The 22,538-nt window shown below is 34.4% G+C and overlaps 1 protein-coding gene across 2 annotated transcripts in view; it reads right to left on the bottom strand.

Annotated features, from left to right (window-relative positions):
• The window catches only part of Crag (DENN domain-containing protein Crag), a 718,705-nt gene that overhangs the window by 303,855 nt on the left and 392,312 nt on the right, over positions 1–22,538 (bottom strand). For both annotated transcript variants that reach the window (XM_090406570.1, XM_090406571.1), the window contains exons 17-19: positions 21,783–21,823; positions 11,620–11,764; positions 7,222–7,350 (exon numbers count right to left, since the gene is read on the bottom strand). In XM_090406570.1, the coding sequence (XP_090262696.1) occupies positions 7,222–7,350; positions 11,620–11,764; positions 21,783–21,823 (315 nt within the window). The remainder of the gene's footprint in view (positions 1–7,221; positions 7,351–11,619; positions 11,765–21,782; positions 21,824–22,538) is intronic.

Below are 22,538 nucleotides of genomic sequence, written 5' to 3'. Positions count from 1 at the left end.
TGACTGCAATATTGTTTCACATTCAGACATATTTTAGTACTTTCTCCTTGTTTTTGTATTTAATATCTCAAACTAAATGTCCCAAAAGGCGCAGTATAATATAAATATTAGGGACACTAAGGGGAGAAATAACTTAAATGTTTGTATTTTTGGGTGATATCTCATGCATAGATAATAGTTGAACATAGATAAGCAGAATTTCTCTAATTGGAATAATAATCATAAATTGGGACACAACACTGTTTTATTATTGCTGTTCTTAAATTTTTATATATTTATCTAAAGACTGTTTTTTCTTGTTTGTAATACAATACCACTCAATAGTATTTTATATAATTCATTTTGTAGCAATAATTGTATTTTGTATTTCAAATCCCTATCCCAAATCACCCCAGATCTTTCATCTCCTCCATCTCTTCTAAAATATCCCCACCAATCCTATACTCTGCATTCCATCTTTACTTCCCAAATTTTAAAACCTTACACTTTGCTACATTAAACTGACATCTCTATACACTCGCCCATTCAGACAGTCTGTTTAGTTCTTCTTGCAAAGCCCTCAACATCTGTTCTGTTTCTAAAACTCTCTCCAACTTTGCATCATCTGCAAACTGTATATCATCATTTAAGCCCTTTTCAATGTCATTTATATAAAAATTAAACAACAGTGGCTGCAAAACAGCCCCTAGAGCATGCCACCTAGTGACTTTCCTCTTCAGGGATATCACTTCTCTATATACACCTGCTGATACCTATCAGTCAGCCAATCTCCAATCCAACCCCATCTGTTCCAATTTAACTACTACTTTGTCATATAGCAATCTATCAAAAGCCTTTGTAAAATCTAAATATACTACTGTATATGCATCCCCTTTGTCCAATATATTTATCACCTTGTTATAATAAATAAACAGTGTGCTAAAACATCATCTTCCTTTAGCAAACCCATGTTATCCATTAAAAAGAGAATTCTACTGCTGTCAACTGCAGAATGACCTTGACCACAACTCCAGACAAGCAGATTGGCCTATAATTCAAAGCCTTAATCTTATCATTCCCTTTACGAAGCTGAACAATTTTGATATCTTTCCACTCCTTTGGAACTTGGGATATAACCCTTACTCACGAAAGTCCTGATATGACTGGCCTCCACCCACATGATAACTTTCACCAACTGGAGAAATATATTTGGCCCCCTCACAAAGTTCCAAAAAGAGAAAAGTGAATCTGAGCATAGAGAGTCCTAAAATATTTTATATTCTCAAAGGAAAAGAAAAGAATAAATTAACCAAAATCTTGACCCTGTGAAGCAGGGTCAAGATTTTGACAGTTGTACTGAAAAGGGATGTTGGGCAGCTGAGGAAGGCAAGCCATCTCACCTTCAGTAATTCTTTTTGTAAGAGAAAAGGTAGAAATCTATTTTGGTGGCATGGAAGGTGACCAGGATATCCTTGCCCCCCATTGCAGGATGATATGCAAATCAGCATTTAGGGCATTGGCTGCAGATTACCTTGAAGCAGGATGAATGGAGAGCACTATCACTGGAAAATCTGTCAATAAGAGTGGTGGTGAATAAGAGGATACTATTCGTGTATATATAAAAAAGAGGACAGGTGACAGAATGGAGCCCTGAGGAATTACTGTACTGGTGTCGAAGCTTAAACAAAGGGTGCTGTCTGCTATGACATGCAGTGAATGACCAAAGAAAGAAGACTATCCAATTACAGAGAGTATCAGGTAGACTATGGTATGTGTCCAGTGGTTAGTTAGTTCTGTATGATGATACAACGGCCGTGAGTCCCTTTTACGGAAAGGTACGCACCATCTCAATCCCCCCAAATTTTATCCGGGCTGGGGACCAGCATAGCTGATGAATCAGGCCTATGGCTTGGTCAGTATTCCTGACTGTAATCTGTGTGTGTTCAAAGGGCAGGTTTGCCTGCTTGCGGGATGAAAAACCACAGATAAACTGGTGAAAAAACCCTGCTGTCCATGCCCAAGACCGGCTAACTTGGTGATGGCTGAGGAAGATCCTTAAGCTCCTCGTGTCGTCAAAGGGAATCAAACCTAGGACAATCCTTCCCTAGGCATATGGTTGCGAAGTGCAAAGCCACTAGGCTAACCGTACTGTCCAGTGGTGTGTGATGTAGACTAAGGGATCTGCAATAGATCTAGATTACCCCATTGATTAACTGGTGGGGCTTTAAGTAGTGTAGAATTTGAATGATGAAGACTTTTCCAAATATTGAAGAGGACTGAGGCGATGAGAAATTGGTTGGTAGTTAGGAAGCAGGTATTTATCCACCCCCCGAAATAGATTGGTTATATGCTTACCTCCATGTTTTGGTATAAGTGTTGGTTAGTTTTTGAATTTAATGGAGCAAGGCTGGATATGGCCATGCTACACCAGTATAAAAAATAATAAATAAAAAAGCATAAACAGATAAGAAAACCAGTGTAGAAAACTAAATGTAAAAGGCATGTAGAAAGCAAATATAAAAAGGAGTATAAAAAATTTAGAATAATTCATAAAACATTGATTAAAGAACCTAAGTGTTAAAAAAAACATATCAGCATGTTAAAATCTTCTCCATCAGGACAATGCTCCAGCCCACAGTGCACTGTCTGTAAAGCAGTATCTGATCTTATCTGACTGATAAGATCCCAGTGTTGGACCATCCACCTTACTCGCCGGACTTAGCTCCATTTGAGTTTTACCTTTTTCCAAAGTTGAAATCTGCATTGAAGGGTACCCATTTTCAGTCAGTGGATGAGGTAAAGGAGAAAAGGGATTATTGTAATAACTATTGTAATATTGTAATAATTGAAGGGGATTATTGTAATAACTATTACAATTATTATTAATTATTACAATTGTAATAATAAACCACATTTTTGCAACCAGTCTCATTATTTAATAGCCAGACCTCGTATATATACAATTGATTACACTAAAGACTATATAATAATTTATATATGATGGTATACATTGATACTCTCTAAAAATTTACTGGGGTAACACTTAATAAATCTGATAACGTCTGTGAGTGTATAGGGTTCAGACAGATTACAAGTGTGATTAAAATAATGACTGTGTAGTATTTAAATAAAATACACAGTCAGCAGATTAAAATATTAATGATGGGTAATCTGTCTGTCTGTCTGGTGTAACACAACACACACAAGCATGTCATCACCCTTCAATAGGAAGAAGTGTGTAAGATGACTATGATCTATGCAGAGACAAGAACAACTTCCTCTTTACAGTCATTGAATGGACCAGGCAGACCACAATTTAATTTCAGGCTTGACTGAAAGAGAGCTTACTATTGGTCTCCCTGTTCCATGATGACTGCTACTGAGATAAAAAGTCTGTCTTATGATCTACCTGTAATCAGTGTATGGGACAGGCAGATGGTGGAAGCTTGAGAAATGAGTTCATCTAGTTGCAGTGTCTATAGCCACATTTCCTTTAATCCCAATGTAGTTTGAAATTCGAGAGTAGCTTCCATAAATAATAGAGGATATTATCATTTTTATGGAAGATATTAAGAGAGCCCTGGGTGAATCTTCAGCTCTGGCTTGTAGAGAACTTTGTGAATCTGAATATATTGAGGCCTTTGGTAGCAATGCAGTCATATGTATTTTAATACAAGCTCTATCACATATAACTCAGCAGTAAAGTTATTTCGTTCTAGTAGGATCCGAGCAGATATTATGCTGTTGGGAAGACATCAAAAGAACCTACATGATCCTCTGATTTTGAACTAACAGTGTAAACATGCATATATTCAGAGTATTCATTTATAAGCTTGAAAGTGCTGCTGGTAGATAACAGGAGGGGGGTCAAAAATTTGGGTAGGCTTCAGAAAGAAAAGCTACATTATGTAGGAATGTCATGATGGAAGTGTATTTAGTAGAATTTGTACTATGATGTCTACACATTTTATAGTTCCCTTCTCAGTGTAGAAAAGTTTACCACTAGAGGTTGCTATATTTGCTATGTTGACTGGAGATGCTCTGCTTAGTTTTTTATTCTTTGGTTCTCCTTTTCATCCTGCCATATTTATCATGTTTGGGAGTAAGCTAAGTTATCTCCTTCACAAAGCATTTTAGTGTTTTGCTCAGTCTTTGGTCTGATGATCTTTCATGTCACACTGGGCAGAGATTGCAGACCACAACAGGTATTTTCAGAATGACCATATCATTGACACCTAAAGCAGCACAAAAGGGTGTGCGATATAAAGCCTTACTGGTAGCACAGATAACCTGCTTTGACAGACACTGGTAGTTTTGGTATGTTGAAGGTAAGGATGATGTTCCTGATGGGAACCAGGTCCCCAGTCCTTCAGTTCAGAGCAGATTTCCTTACTTAGAACATCAAGGAGGTACCACTCTGATACTACACCTGTAGAAAAGTTTAAGGTTTTGTGAGAGGTAACTGTAATCAGTATTTCCCTGACAGATATTGCACAAAGTAATTTTTTAGATTGTGTCACTATTGCTGCTTCAATAAGAATAGAGGAACAGAGGTTCTTTACTGATTTTGGACATCCTGCCAACCTTTCCTTCTGGATGAAGGATGACATCCCCCTCGCCCCCCTCCCAAGTGGTCGTTCCTGGTTGAATGCAGGATTAAGAAAGGCAATATATATTGCAGTTTCTGATGTTTTCTGTTTCTTATTTTGATTTTATCTTAATGTTTCTACAATTCCTGAACATGGTCGTGGATTGCTGAAGGGCCCATGATAAAAACAAGATGAAAAATGATTTATTCTCAAAGGGAGTATAATTCAGTCAGTACAAGCGCCCTCCCTCACCTGCTACTACAGAGGTACACATAGATCCTCACTCTCTGGAAAGTAATGACTGCACTCAGGAGAGCAGAGATTAGAGAAGTGTGAGACTACCAGAATTCCCCATCCCAGATGTCCACGGGTAGCACTGAACATGGTGGCAAGACATTGGATCCCAGTGATGGTTTGGAAGATAAGATAGTAAAAAACTCATGAGAAGTAGATTGAAAAATATTGAAAAAAGTATAGTATAAAAATAAAAACAAATAGGGCAGTACTATAATGGGAAATCCCCTAGACCACAAACAGTTGCCTCACAAAGAAAAGCAGAAAAAAAACTTAGTTGAGTACAAAGAGACAACAGAGGACAGGTGTTACTACAGAATTCTTGTGTTTTTGCCAAGAACAGAGTCATATAATGATTTGACTTCATTATCTATGCAGGAGTCAGAATAAAATAGCGACACTAAGAATGTCAGCTTTATTTTTATGTTCGCTAACAGTGTTGCTATCTGGACAAGCTTAAAATTTATTCTCAAAGCTAAAAAATTGCCTAGATCAGTTACCAAACTCCAATCATTCAGATGTTATTAAACCAAGCTACAATGCTAACAAAAAATTGTCTGTTTTCAATATGAGGAAGAACCAGAATGGCAATACATTAGACAGTGGAAACAAAGGTCTCAGCTGCTGGGGAATGGCTATCATAACAAAAATTCAAGGTGATGCTACAATTTGTTTGGTCAATCATTTGGTCTGTCTCAGGACTTCTGCAGTTGGACTGCCAGCATTCTGTCTGGATGCACACTATGTGTGATGGTGGATGGTTCCTTATTCTCTTGCCATTCAACTAATACCGGGGTTCCACAAGGTTCTGTCCTCTCACCAACCCTATTCCTACTATATATCAATGAATTACTTCAGTTGACCTCCGACCAAATACAGTTTTGCAGATAACAGCAAACTGCACTCCTCCCTTTCACTCGATAAACCTTACTCTACACAACTCACCTCAACCTACAGAACATCAACCACCACTGCCCTCAATTCTGATCTCTAAGTCATCCTCCAATGGAGATTAAGATAACCTCATCAACTTCAATGCTAATAAAACCCATTTCTGTCTTTATTTCTCTCATTTATTTCTCACAAAGAACTATTTTCTCCCAGTATTACTTTTGACCAAACCCAAATTTCCAGACAAGATGAGATTTCTCTTCTTGAAATTACACTGACATCAAGCCTCTCCTGGCATATACAAATCGCAACCATTGCATCCTCAGCTTCTAAATAACTAGGATTTCTCTATCACTCAAGAAGTTACTTCACCTCTGAAGAGCTGTAAACTTTATAACAATCACAAATCTACCCAGCTATTGAATACTGCTCTCACATTTGGAGTGGGGCCTTACAAAATCCCTCAAAATGCTTGACTCAATATAGAGGAGAGCAATTAGACTTATTAATGCCCCACCTCTTACTGACTCACTCCTCCCACTTTCGCACAGACATTTAGTTTCTGCAATATGTGTATTCTATTAATATTTCCATGGGAAATGTTCATCTGAAATAGCATCAATAATTCACCCACTTAGTACTAAGCTCGTTGGAACATGTGCAGCTGCTGCTCAACATCCCTTCACAGTGCACCTTGAAACCTACCGAACAAGTTTCTTTTCCTCCTCTTTCATCCCTGCTATTGTTGTATTGTGGAACAGTCTTCTCCCTGATGTATTTACCAAGGAATACAATATACAGTCTTTTAAATCAAATTCCTCCTTTCATAACCCACTATCCATATATGGTACTAATGTACTATATAGGTTGAACAAACAACCTCTTGTGCATGGGCTCAATATAAAAAAAAAATAATAATAAATAAAAAAATAAATAAAAATAAAAAAAACTTTTTTTTTTATTTTTTTTTTAAATATGACAACAAGGTTGCAAAACAGAGAAATGTATCTAGAAAAGAAAAGATGAAAGAAAACTCCTAAATTTAGAAGAAATTCTAAATATTAAATCCTTGATCACTTTTGGGCAATTAAATAAAAATTTTTTTTTTCTTTTTTCATCATTTAAGTGCTATATTTTCTTTGGTGGCTATTTTGGTGTAATATGGAGCCTATGCATCACTGTGTGATATATAGTCTCCATTGCATTTCTAGAAATGTAGAATTTATTCATAACACTGAGCCAATGGAAAATCATGGTTCAATGTATGATGGCCTGCATAACAGCAATTTTCCAGGAAGAAATCAGATTGCAAAAGCAAGCATCTATAGCTGCTATATAATCCATGGGTGATGGAGTATTTACATTTGCAGTCCTATATCCTAGGACTGTGATATGTAAAACCTCCTGCAATAAAATCTGTATGCTCAATTAAAAGCCAACTGTAAAAACAATAATTTTGTTTAGATACCTTGTTATAATATCCATAAGTAATAGCATTTGGTTGAACACCATGATTCTTCATTTCAAATAGTACTTTAACTGCTAATACAGGCTGACTGTAAAGTCCACAAAGTAGCATTAAAACTCTGTAACACACCTACAGTTTATTAAAAAAAAAAAAATAAGAATAAAATAAAATTGCTGAAATATGTTATGATAATATACTAAAGATACCGTTAAATAAATAAAACTATACAATTACAAAATACTTATCTGATCTACACTTAATTAACAAGAATATCCATATTTTTTGTTAATTATTTAACATCTTCCTGCCCAAAATGTGCAAGAAGGAGAAGAAGGTTTCTGCACATTATGATTAACATAAAGTGATTGATAATTTTCCTGACCAGCATATCTTTATCATGAAATAAATGAAATACTTTACTTGAAATATACTTGAAAAGAAATTCAGTTCTTGGTTACATACTTTGGTTGTAAACAAGTTTGCAAATGATGTATTTTCATAACCAGGCTAAGGTATGATGAACTGATTAAACATCTGGTTCCTCATTCCTTTGTTGGATTTGCAAGAATATGTTGGATTAAGGGTGATTATTATTATTATTAAGAGAGACCTCCAGGAAGTCAGCGACTCATCGAGGGAGGCCACATACTACATGCACCAGCTATCATACTTATTCTTGAATTCATTCATACTGCTTGCACTCACAACATCCAATGGCAATCCATTCCAATCACTCACAACCCTATGAGAAAAAAAATCTAGCCCTCACCTCCTTCTTAGCAGCATTCATTCTCAGCTTCCAAGGATGCCCTCTTGTCTTTTCCCCACCCTCCATAAATTGAAATCTTGTATGATCCTTTCAGAAGTTTGTAAGTCTCAATCATATCACCCCCTCTTTCCTGTTTGCTAGTGTCTGCAGTCTACAAATTCTCAATCCGTCTTTAATCAGCATTCCACAATTCTGATATCATTTTTAACACACTTTTTTGCACTCTCTGCATTGTATCAGAATTACAACGAAAACCAGGAGACTAGACCTGCGCACAATAATCCAAGTGAGGTCTTATCAAGGCCTTCTAAAGAGGCAAAATGGCATCCTTATCTTTACATATGAACATTCGTTTTAGCATTGCAATTATCTTTTGAGTTGTATTTGCACTCTTTGTTACATGCCCCCCCCCCACCTCCTGAACTTCAACTTCCTATCTACTAACACTCCAAGTTCCTGAGCCTCATCAGTTTCTTCAAGCATAATGCATGACTTTGCATTTACTGATATTGAAATGACATCCATTTCCCATGCTCACAATTCCAGTCTATTCAAATCATTTTGTAAGTGTTGCAATCAGCAGCATTCTTAATTACACTACATATCTTTGCATCATCAGCAAACAGCTGTATGTTGCTTGTCAAATCCTTCCCAATATCATTAATGTATAAATTGAATAACAGTGGATCAAGCAGTGATCCTTGAAGTACACCACTGGTTACCTTAAATCTTGCAGACTCACATCCCCCATATACCACTTTTTGATATCTGTCAGTTAGCCATCCTAATATTCCATGCTATCCATGGTATCCAATAATATCCATGCTAATATTCTATAATCCAAACCCATATTCTCCAATTTATGCAACAGTCTACCATGCTCCATTTTGTCAAAAGCCTTTGTAAAATCCAAAAGTATCACGGTGTATCCATTTCATTTGTCTAGTTCAATGGTGCCATTGTTATAGAATGCGAGTAAGTTAGTAAACCCATGTTGCTCATTGCAAAGTAGAGAATCACTATCAACCCATTTCTGAATGTGAGCCCTGACCAATTTTTCAAAAATGTATAAACAGCCTGGTCAAAGGAATAGCTAGTTCAGCTGAACACTCTTTTAGCACACATGCTGATACCCCATCAGTCCCTATTGCTGAATTCTTATTCAGTTTGTGCAACAGCTCTAATACCTCATCCTTATACACCTGAATTTCTTCATTCACTGAAATGGTAGCAGTGAGCTCAATGTCGCGTACACCAGGTTGATAGCTTCCAACAAAATGGGCACTCATTAGTTGAACAACCTCTTCTGCATCTGTAACCCTTGTGCCATTTGCATTTAGAAGAGTTATTCTTTCATATTCATTCTTTCTTTTACTTGCAGCATATCAATAAAATTCTTGTAGGTTGTCTTTAGCACACAGAGCCAGTTTCTTTTCATACTCAGACTTTGCTTTCTGTACAACAGTTGTGACTATTCTAACCTGCTGCTTATAATTTTCATAATGCACATCATCCTTTTCCTACGAATCTGTTGCTTAATAAGATTACACATCTGTTTGACTCCTACCCTATTTATTCTTCGAACCCTCAGGAAACACTCTGATATTGCATCATTTAAGTATTGTTTAAATGTTTCCCATGCACTGTCGATTTCTTCCCATCCATCAACCAATCCCATTCCACTGAACTTAGTATACTCCTCAGTTGATCATAATTTCCTGCTTTGTTGTTCAGAATGTAACCTTTATAAACTTAGTCACTTCCCAAGTGAGTACTGTATGATCTGTCACCAACCAGAGGCACAATAGTTACATCTTTAACTGAAATGCTCTCTGACACTATAATGAAATCTAACAGTCTTTGACCTCAAGTTCCTTTTGTCACATGCTGCTTGAGGAAGCTGTCCCACAACAGCTCAATAAATGCATTTTCATTCTTCTCATGAGATTCTACTGCTACCCAATCAATATTTGGACAATTAAAGTCTTCCATTATGATTAATCTTTTCACGCTCATCTTGTCTATTTGGTGATGCATTTCTTCATCACTAGCAACTGATCCACCAGGTCTGTAACAACAACCCACTATGTAATTGATCTTGTTAGATTCCACCTCACACCAGATGGCTTTAAACTCACTGCCACATGAAATACTGTTAGTAGTACTACTACAGTCATAGGTCTCGACTCTTAACCGGATTCAAGTCATCCAATATCGATTCATCGTATATTCAGTCATCCGCAAGTTGAGCATTTGGCTCACCCATTGTGGACTACTAGCAATAGGCTCTTAAAATATCTGTCTGATTCATTGTAGACCACAACAGACTTGGGATTTTTATTGATCCTTGTTTGGTTTATTCATTTTGGACTTGGGGAAATGAGTTTAAAAAACTTATTTCATTCAATACAGCTATGGAACACCTGGGTTTTGCAGGGTCATGCTTTATACAGTCTACAGTCTGGGGGATTAATGGGGTTATGATGGATGGTGGCATTTGCAAAGAATTCTGCAGCCTTTTTACATAGGTAAGTTTTTAACTTAGGGATATCAGCTTCTTGGTGAAGCTGGGCATTTATTACAAACTATAATGCATAACTGCTACTCAGATTATCTGCTAGTCACACAGTGGTGTGACCAGCAGATAATCCAAAATATTCTGCGTGACCAGGGATAATCCAGCTATACATCAGGGTTGGCCTAATTAGTTGTGCAGGTGTAGTTTAAGTTCTGTGCTTAGCTGGCTACATTGGTTGAGTAATGGGTACTGCTGTCCTGTTTGCTTTCAAGCACACATGACCAACATGAGTCGTGAAGTCCATTATCTAGTTGTATCCCTAAGTAATTGGCTACTGGTCACCATGGAATGGGGATGCCAAACGTGACAACTTTGCCTTCTGGTGAACAGCAGTTGTAGTGCTTGTGTACACTGACATCGATATTCCAGTTTGTGAACTATTCTTCTAGTTCTGAGATTATGTTTTGTAGTTTATCAGTTGCTAATCTAGGTAGAAGGGTGTGTACCATTACTGTAGTACTGTCTCTGTATAGGGCCTTTGCATGGGATGCTAGGGATCTGAAAAGTCTTGTTAGTTTACCTCACACTGCCATGTTACATTTCTTATGTGCACAAATGTTCACTCTGGAGATTAGGATACCTATATTATTGTTAAGATGTCAAGGTATAACCTTTGCTGCTTTTTTTTCTTACTTAAATAAGAAAATTATTTCATTATATGCATAATTTTCATATAGTTCAAATCTGTTATTTTAAATATCAGATAAACAACCGTATCAACTATTCTACTTAGCACCACTGTATTACAGTTTTAATTAATATGTTTATAAAAAAAAAGTTATTCCACATACATGTTTAACACCAAGGTATTAATACTATATTTATCAAATCAAGTCAACTGATAAAGATCATTTTTACAATTCCATTAAGCAGCCAATTAAAAACATTACTACATTGTCTGGAAAACATCTGATAAGATGAACATTTACTAATATCTATATGTTAGTTTAAAAATAATGCATTCTTTGTTATTAATTGTATAAATTTGTAAATAAGAAAAATTTTTCACTACTTGACAATAAAATGAAAGATAGACACTGAATATACTTGCCTCATCAGGAGGGTGAAGTTTAAGAGACTGCATGTGAATCAATACTTTATATGCTATTCTCAAAACTTTGGCTTTAGAAGAACAGTAGATAGTATATGCAGGAAGATGAATAAACCACAAACTGAAGCAATACCGCACAAGACAACTAAAATAAATAAATAAAAGAAAGATTTTTTTTTTATTTATCTAGGACTTACATTATGAATGGGAGGACTTTTTCATTTTTTTAAATACATCTTTTAGAAATGGCTAGAGACCAGTAAATTGAGTCATTCACATTAAAAACTCACTCAAAAAAATGTGGGAAAAAAGGAGAAGATTGCAAAAGTGATTAAACTTAATATTTCATATATGATCAAGCATTTGCTGAGGAATTTATTCCTAAAAATTTGGAATGGAAGTGTTATTCAGCTTACACAAAAATAAAACGAAAACCTGGGGAGAAAAAAAAATGAAACTTTTCATACTACATAATGACTTTAATATTAGTCTTAATTCTTACTTCTACTGATAAAGATCGAAACATCTTACTTCTTAAACATATTCTGAATAACTACAAGGCCTGTTATTAACAATAACTGTTTTTTTTTTTTTTTTTTTTTTTTTTTATAATATCCTGTGTATTTCTACTTTCTAGAAAATACAGCCACATATAGTAACCTGTGGTAAAGTCAACTGCTCTTAATATACAAACAGCAAAATCCTAAAGTTGCCAACAGTTAAAAATTATAAGTTTACTTCTGTCAGTGTAAAAGATGGATGAAGCCCAGAATATAATGCATTGTTAAATATAGCACTTTACTGCTATCCAAATCTGCATTTTTAGAAAAATATGGTTATGTATCATTGCTTTTGGTATAATTTTGCACTACATATGGTGCAGAAATGTTTATTGCTAAACTCTATTTTGGGATGAATAACTCATTTCATTCTCAGTGATAAAACTGAAGTAGATGGTTTTAAAACCAACAACTGACTAACTGCAAGTACTGCATGGGCTGTTGGAATCTTTTTGAGTAGACTAAAATGCCTGATTTACAAGCAAAATGCATAATGTTGCAAAGCTTAAAAAAATGAGACACCCTACCTTCTTCCAAACATTTTTTCCCGAGAGAGAAACATCTGAATTTCATATATCTTTTAAAGATAATTTATCATTCCAAGTTAGGACAATGTAAATGATTCAGAGCTCTTCTCAAACAAGCATTTTCCCTAAACAGGTTTTATGGATTATCTAGGTACTCTTTCATAGAATTCTATGTTCAGTCAACACCATGTTGAGCCAGATTGGACTTGTTAGATTGGGTCACAATATTTTCAAGAGTTCAGATTTTTTACTAATAAGAGCTGCTCAATAATGATCAAATATAGCTAAGAGATCAAACATGACTTTTTTTACATTATAGTGGGATACTTGTAATCAACTGTTCTGAGGATGCAAACAAGTTCATGTTTTAACTATTATATTCCTGTCTACATTAATTCTGGTGGAAAGGCCCAAAATTGTATGTTTGAGGAAATTACAATGCATACCGAATATTAATTACAATAACCAATTAAAGTTATGGTAATTAATATAATTACCATAACTTTATTATAGTAATTAATAAAGTTACTATTGTAATTTCCTCAAAAGGTACGGTTTTGTCTATATTATACTAAAATATGACAAAAAAACAAAAATAATATACAGTAGTCCTCCCTTACCCGTGAGGGATATGTTCGAAGACCCTCTGAGGATAGTACCAAACCCTATATATACTATGTTTTTCCCTATGTATACATACCTATGATAAAGTTTAATTTATAAATTAGGCACAGTAAGAGATTAACAACAATAACTACAATAATAAAATAGAACAATCATAACAATATCTGCAATAAAAGTAATAAAATACTATAAGGGTTAATTGAACACAAGCACTGTGATACCATGACAGTCAGTCTGATAGGCAAGACAACTACTAAGTGATTAATACAGGGTGGATATGTTGGACAAATGAGTAATTCATGTCATGCAAGATTTCATCATGCTACTCAGAACAACGTGCAATTTAAAACATATGAATTGTTTATTTCTGGAATTTTCAATTTAACATTTTCAGACCGGGGTTGACTGTGTGTAACTGAAACCACGGAAAGCGAACCTGCAGATAAGGGAAGATTACTGTATTCTCAAATTCATTAGACATTAAGTCATATTAAAGTAAATTAAGTCTTTTGATTTCATTTTACATAAAAAATAAACCTAATTTTAAGATTGTGATTCTTACATACTGCTGGAACATTACTATAATAAATAGAATGACACATTTACAAAGTTTTTTTTACTAATTTTTGTTCCCATATCTGTTATGCATAGAATAAAAATATAAAATATAAAATATAAAAATATAAAAATATACCTAATGTTTTACTATGTCAACATCAAATACACAAATATATACAAAAATATATACAGACAGAATATGAATTAAAAACAATTTAAAATATTTGTAAAATCAATATAAAAAAGAAACAAGGTTATCCCTAGTTGACAACACTATTGCATGTGTGTGTGTTATATAAATTATGAACACTTAACCCAAATACTTTAAAGAATCAAGACAGAAATTGTTCATAAGGAAATCTATACACTGTTTGCATATGATCCTGCATGAACTCACAGAAAAAAACTTACGAAGTGCAGTATACAATTTAAAATTTCAATACCATAGCATGACAATCATCAAAAGGCTTTTTTGTGTAAAAATTCTAGTCTGAAGCAACAGATAAATACTTTTAATTACCACAGATACAATATATTATATGAAGATCAAAAAGTATATTACATCAAGCACTACATTTCTGCAAAGGTATTTGTTTAATAAATGGAATTCTCAATACTAATTTAGTACAAACATGATTTTAAATATATTTTAGCAATACATACATCCCTTACAAAGAAGTATTATATAGAAGTGTAAATTATAATGCTTGGCTAGAAATTACATTTGGAAGTGTGCAAGGCACACTTCCTTTTGGGCATGTACATTGCTATGCATTATTGGAAGTTATTAACCAGACTGGTTTTGAACTTTATTGTGGTCTATCAGTGCTAGCCAGGTAGAATTAATTCATGAGTCATATTATTCATATACAAGTAGCAAAAAAGGGTATATCATATCCAAATTATTAAAATAATCTGGATCACAGATACAGTAGTTGTGGATAATTTTTGCCCTTGGTCTTTTCCACCCACCATCCATGATGCACTTAGACAAGTGATACTCCCTATCAAGCAAGTTGTTGGAAAGGGAGGATCACTTGTCTAAGTGCAGCATTTAGCCACTTCTCAGGTCAGTGCATCAGTCACCCATCAACCTGGCAGCAAAACACTTGAGTCTTTAAATGAAATCACCCTCTGACCATGAGTTCCATCCAGTAACACGCATACGCTAATTGAGGAAGTTGTCTTTCAACAGCCTCAATAAATTCAACTTGTTTCTTCTGAGGGAATTCAATGCTATCCAATCAATATTAAAACATATTAAACAATACTGTAAAACTAAATGACACAGATGGATATACAATGAATGCTATCCTCGGAGCTGAATTTTTTTTAATGTTCTCAACATTAAAAAAAATTCAACTACTGTATCTGTTACTGATAATTATCTTTTGAAAACTAATAACTAGCGAAAAGATTTTCTTGCTTCATTAAAATTCTTCACAGTCTATTTCATTGTTTCCATGTTTTCTTATCCATTGTTAAGGAGATAATGAATGTACTAATGAGAGTGAATAAAAGAACACTATCTTCACTCTCATTAGTACATTCATTATCTCCTTAACAATGTCTCCCATGATAATTATGCATTGTCAATAGGACAATGCATTTCATCTTCACCAGCAACTGACCCACTAGACCTGTAACAATACCCCACCATTTATTTCATCTTGTTGTATTCCACTTCACACTGATGGCTTCAAATTCAGTGTTATATCGAACTGTAGGATATCTGTAGAAAAATTCAGATATCCCACAAGTATTAAATGAATCAAAGTTAAGAAATTAGTAATGCAGTATTTACAAAGTTGTTAGTTAAATGTATGTTTCTTTTTGTATGTTTCAAGTAAGACTTTTTTGAGATATTTTTTCATCTTTGGCTACTGAAGTCTTGCTTAGATGTGAAATAACTTTGTTTAAATTAGATATTACAACTTAATTGTAATTTTGTAGGAGCTTTCAAAAGTTTTATAATGTTGGCACCACGTTTATCTAAATAAACATTTATGAAATGTTTCAATTATGAGTGAAGTGAAAGTTACTGGTGTAATTCACATTGTGTGAATAATTAAATGAACTTACCTAGGTGCATAAAAGATTGAGAAATAAAGAATTGTTATAAATTCTGGTAGTTCTTGCAAAATAAACTTTTCTGTACTGTGAAGAAGGAACTTCATCATTTCAATGCTCAATACTGAAAATCAAATCGCGACACACAATGATGGATTTAAGCAGAAATTTCTCAGTTACGTTTTCGGGCATGCGTGGAAGCAAAAAGAATGTTACTGAAAGTTGCTAGGGATTCAGCTGTCTATGAGGTAGAAAAAGGAACACAGCAGGAGAAAACTGTGGAGTTTGTGTATTAAAGATATGAAGGCTGGACAGAAATAAGAAAAGTTAGAAATAGAAGACAGAGAGGATATCCTTGTAATAAAGAGATGTGTATAAAGTTTTCGTAATCATGAATATTCTTTCTCACCCTTCTAGTATTGGTCTTTGTTATTTCTCTAATTCTTGCGCCTAATGTATTGTTTTAGTGATTCTAGTTCTAGAAAATTTACTGATTTAGTTTTAGAATTAGCATCAAGCTAACATCTCTGTCGCAATTAGAATTTTCAACATACTTCTCACTATTTCTCTCATTTTTGGTTGACTTATTTTTCTGAGTCTTTTTTTCTCTTTACAATTCATGTTACTTGCAGTAACACTACTTTGTTCTAAAGCATGGACCTGTTTGGGAATTGAGAGCTGATGAATGTCTCCAAGTCTTTCTTGCCTTTCTCTAACAAGTTGGTAACATTCATCTAGACCAGGGGTCGCCAAACTTTTTTGACCGTCGACCCCTTCAAGAGTTTCTTGACTTTTTATCGACCCCCTCTATTTTACTATTACGTCATTTTAATATTACGTAATATGTATGTTGATGTAATATGTATGCTGGGATCAAATGCGTGTAAGTATAAGTAAATAAGCAACTGCGCGCGTGTTGCAATCTCGCTCCCGTTGCACCGGCCGGGCAGGAACCACCAACATCCATTTATTGGTAAATATGTCATTTTGGCCTACTTGATTGGCCTCCATAACTATTTTCATGACCTTGCTCCATCTTGTAAGTCCTATTCATGTCACTGTTCCCACGATTCACTCTTAATTGCGTTGTCATTCAGGATAGAGGTAATCCAAGTTAACCGAATTAAATATTACCCGTACAATGATGTCTTATATTTTTCTGTTGACCCCCAATCGACCCCTAACAATGTTATATCGACCCCTGGGGGTCGATATCGACCACTTTGGCGACCACTGATCTAGACTCAATCTTTTTCTTGTAGGCCACCTCTTTCAAATTGTCCCTTAAGCCTACTCTGAACTAATGGAATATAGACCATTCTAGGTGTGACCTTTCATATTTTGAGACACTTAACCTATTAGCAATACTTAATTTATTGTAGCAATCCGATATGGTATCCTTGTTTCCCCGAATGCATTTATGCATAGATGTTGATATGTGTAGCATTTACTTCCACAAATTCAGACTTACATCTCATACTTTAGAATATTCTGCTATTAATGTACTTTTAAATTTAGTATAATCTAACATGTCTTGCAAGATGGGCAAAGAATTTAAGAATGTCTTAGCCTTATCTACTAATTTATTTCTAAGAATTATCAGTAAGTGAAAATCTAATTCCCTACCTTTTTAAGTTTTTCTGCAAAATTAAAATATGCTTCTTTTTTTTTTTTATATATATAATGATTGGGTAGCAGAGAAAACTCACAATAAGTATGAAGGGAATTTACTGAGCAGTTGAGATAACTTTCTCAAGCAGCACAAGAAAGAAGCATTATCACTTGTAGTTTAGTGATAATGATCATGCCATACTAACCTCAGAAGTAATTATATGGATGTTCTAATCAGGATAGGTTACATACTAAACTACAAATCAGGAAATTATGAAACTCAGGAGAATACCATCTTTGGTTTCGTGGAATCAGTTACTAAATACGAAGGATATTAGCAGTGCATGGGAAGCTTTGAAAAGATGCTTAAATGATGTAGTATCTGAATGTGTTCCTAGAGTTCAAAGAACAAATAGGTGGGAGTGAAATAATGTGCAATCTTATTGAACAAGAGATCCATAATGAGAATATGACTGAAAGGAATATTGGCAGAATAAGAGTTATGAAATATATAAAGCATAAAGCAGAAAAGTTACAAGTATTGTATGGAAAACTAAGTTGGAGTATGAAAAGAAATAAGTTGTACAGGCAAAAGGCAACCAAAAGAATTTTATCATTATGCTGCAAGTTAAAGAAAGAATGAATGCAGAAGAATACATGTTGGGTGAAGATATAGATGTTCATGAGAAGAGAGATTCTAGAGCTGTCGCATAACCTGGATAAGAATTTGACAATAACGATGGATGGAATATCAGTAGCATATGCTAAAGGAATGTTCATCCAGCCAGACTAGGCCCTTGACATGTTTGTATAATTTGAGTCTTAGCTCAGGAAAGATCCCATAGGAATGGAATGCATGACAACTCCATTGTACAAGGACTGAGAAAACTGATGTATAACTATTGACCTAACAATATCCCTGGAGTGACTGTGAAGATATTAGAGAAGATGGTAGGAACTCACATACAGACTGGTTGGACATACAAGATATACTTTGCAAGGAACAACGCGGGTTTACTAAAGGGAGGACATGCCTGAACAATTTGCTCATATTTTATAATAATGTTACAGATGAACTGAATAAATGATATGGATATACTACCATACTGTTGAACTTTGCTAAGGCATCTCAAAGAATATGACATTAAAGACAGTTGCAAAACCTAGAGAATATGGGACTGGAATAAGTGGGTGGCTGATGGATAGTATCAGAAAATGATACATAGGACATGTGAATCTGCCAGATTTAATCTGACTAATGGCATGCCCCAGGGATGGGAAGGACCTGAGAGGAAATTTTCAAATGTTAGTTGATAATGTAAGACAGACCATGCAATCAAAGATGCTGCTGATATACAGCATTTACAGGATGATTTGAATAGGCTGGAAGTGTGCAAACTATAATGGATATCAATTCAATGTCACGAAGTATACAGTTATGCACTTTGCCATATAAGCTATAGAACAGCATATTTATACTGATGGGATTATACTTGGAGTAACTGATGAGGCTAGAGATCTTGGAATTGTGGTGGATAGAAAGTTGATGTTTAAACTTCACATAACAAAAACTGCTAATACAATTCAGAAGATAATTGTGATGTTGAAATAAACAATGACATGTAAGGATGTGGAAGGCCTTGGTAATAATAAATTATAAGGCCTCGGTATGACCACACCTGGACTATTGTGTGTGGATTTGGACTCCTAGATTCCAAAGCTGTGGAAAGGCTGCAAAGAAGAGTAACAAAGATGATATCAGGATTATGGAATGTAGATTATGAGGACAAATTGAGAGTATCTGTGCTGCAGATACTAATGGACAGGAGAAAGAGAGATGATATGATAGAGGTCTATAAACTTTTGAGAGAGCATTACAGGATACTGGTTGACAAAATTTTTCATTATATGGAAGGAGGGGAGAGAACAAGGGAGCATCTATGGAAATTAATTCTGTGTACAATTAAGAAAGGAGTGAGAGTTAGATTTTTCTCTCAAAGGACTGTGAGTGGAAGACTTTGCCTGTTGAAGTAGTGAGTGCATATAGTATGAATGAGTTTAAGATAAGGTATGACAGCTGGTGTGGGTGTCTGATTCCCTGGATGTCTAATGATTCCTGATAAAAACAGCAGGGACCTTTGTAACTAGGAAATGCCTGGGGTACATGCATAAGATTTTTATTATACTATACCATCATTCTGTTTTAAGTTTAAGGCAAAGAGAATACAACTGATATTGACTGTTGTATCATATGCACTTGTTGCTAAGCCATAATGTCCTTGGAAACTTCCAAATCACAAGCTCATTCTTTTTTGTTCAGTATACAAGTGGATATCTAATAACAGTGAGCAGCGTGAGACAGCCATGAATGTATGATGGGCAAGAAGTTGTCATCTATTCTGTGTCTTATTTAATTGCCATGTAGAGGACTCCTGCCAAATAATTAGCTTTGACTCTTTAAGTGACCATTAAATAAAAAACCTTTTCTTAAAAAAATGAAAATTTAACAAACCAACAGCATCAGAAATCCCTTGGAGCTCAATGTTTAACCATAATGTTCTTGGCATTCCTGAATGAGAGACTTCTCAGCTATCAGCTAATGCTGCCTTTTATTCCTATATAGGAAGTAGGTGAGGTCGTCTTAGCACTATCTAACTTTTGGAGACTGAGGAAACAGTTCAATCTCCACTGGTAGCCAATCAGAGATAGCTGGCTCAAGACTATCACTAATTATACATGCCATCCAGTGAAGAGAGAAGTGCCACTATCTCGTGGTCCCTAATCCTAATACTATGTTTACTATCTGAAAATAGTTCTACAGTTAATTTTATTGAGTTCATGGAATGAAAAAAAATGCTGAGTTTCTGGGAGAAAAAACCCGCTTGCCCATGCTAGAGATCAACTAACTTGGGAACTGGTCAAAAAAAGGCTTAGTAAAAGATCCTGTCATTAGCAACTAGAATAGAAATCATGCCACTTTTTCTTCGGGCCATCTGGAGCCATGGATGGCACACCACTTACACTGAGCTATGCAGGCATGAATGAGACTTCTGAGAGTTTAAATTTTTGCTCAAAGAATTCTATGTAATAATTAAATGGGGGAGAGACCTCACTACTATATTTTTATTTTCTATTTAGAATTTACCACAGCAGTTGAAATACGGAGGTGGCAAAATGTGAAAACTGCAATAAAATTGAGTGAAAAATGTCAAAACTAATATACCATTGTTCTTAGGCACACAGCATAATTTTTTTTTTAATGAACAGGTGTGTATGAACCTGACAAAAGAAGTACAGTTATTAATTTTTTTTTTTTTTTTTTTAGAGAGGCAGTAACTAGAACTCAATTTCATAAATACATGGCAGTGGTGCAGAAATCATGGAGTGAATGGCAAATTAGAGGATTTTCTATTAATTTTATATTTTATAATAAAATAGTAATAATAAAGTATTATATTGAAAATTACAAGAGTCAGTATACTTGTATAAAACTAGTCCTCATTGGCTCTTGTTACAATAATTTCATCAGTGGTTCATATTCTTTCCTGTTTGATTAAGTTACTAGCTGGTCATTTGGATATATTCAGGGCATATATATTTTGCCACAGTTGAAGAAAAGTTTATGTGGTATGTGAAGTCTGTTATATCCAAGGAATTAGATACAATGTCAAAGATCATTGTTCTTTCTTTGGGACATGAGACATACAGAGTTAGAGAAATTGAGTATGTTGTAATGAGTATTAGGAACAAGTAAATGTCTTAATTTTTTTTAAACAGGGAAAGAAAGGTTCAAATCATGATAATATAGTTACTTAAAAGTCAGTATGCTGTTTTAATGTTCCATGCAAATACAACAGAAATATACTTATTTTGATCTTCTCCTGAAGTTGTTCCTATGAACTATAATATGAAAAAACGAGTTTGAGATTACTTGAAGATGTCCCCTTCTCCCCACACCCTTGCCACACACACACACACACACACGAAAAAAAAAATAATAATGATAATATGCCAGTAGAAATGGTAATGCCTATATAAATTGAGAACTGCTAATATAGCTGTTTTAAATATGTCAGTGAAATGTAGTTTTGTTTACTGCTTACTTGTAGCAAACCAATATCTTTTTGGTTTTAAACCAGACCTATGAAAAGTGAACCACCTCTGACATATATCCCCAGATTAATAAAAATATTAAAGCTCCTGGGAGACTTACTTTGCCCACATCATTGGTGTTTCAGATTGTTCCCTTGCAACCTATAAGAAATGTAACTAAATTTACATTTCTGTTAAAAATATTAAATATATATTATAATATTTTCCAACAATATAAAATTAAATACCACATAATGTCTATAACTATCTTGTTCTGAATAGGATAAAAATGAGCAAAACACACAAAAATAAGAAAAAAGTATAAAAATTTTAAATAAATTTCGCAACTTTTCACATGGGAAATGCAGACTAAAATACATAAATATTACATGAAAACAAAATGTGCTAAGCTTTATACAAATACAGTTAACCAAAGAAAACCAGACCCACAGAATCAAAGAAAAGTTTTACTTTGAGTATAGTATAACAGTAAATATTAGCAAAAAATTATCCCATCCTAACTAGTCTGAAGAAATATTGTTACATGTCTCATACTGACATTAAATGACAATACAATGTCATTGTCAATATGCAACAACCAAACATATTCTTTGTCAGCTTTTCAGTTGATATTCAGTACTGCTTTAGTAAATATACTCTATATAACTGTAGAGAAATGAGCAAGAGATACCACCAAGATGGAGAATGAGAGGTGTGATGAAGAGAAAAAAACAATGAATGAATTTTGAATATAAAACTTATTATATACAGTTAATTTTATATAAATAAAACTGATTATATATAGTTAATTTTCTTGAGTTTATGGAATGAAAAAATGCTCAGTTTCTGGGAGAAAAATCCCGCTTGCTCATGCTAG

Source organism: Typopeltis vanoorti, chromosome 16 (genome assembly GCF_054136105.1).
Source record: "Typopeltis vanoorti isolate ZY-2024b chromosome 16, IOZ_Tvanoo_1.0, whole genome shotgun sequence".
In the NCBI taxonomy this organism is placed as follows: Eukaryota; Metazoa; Arthropoda; class Arachnida; order Uropygi; family Thelyphonidae; genus Typopeltis; species Typopeltis vanoorti.
The sequence above is the reverse complement of the archived record's forward strand: the minus strand, read 5'-3'. Positions and strand labels throughout refer to the sequence as shown.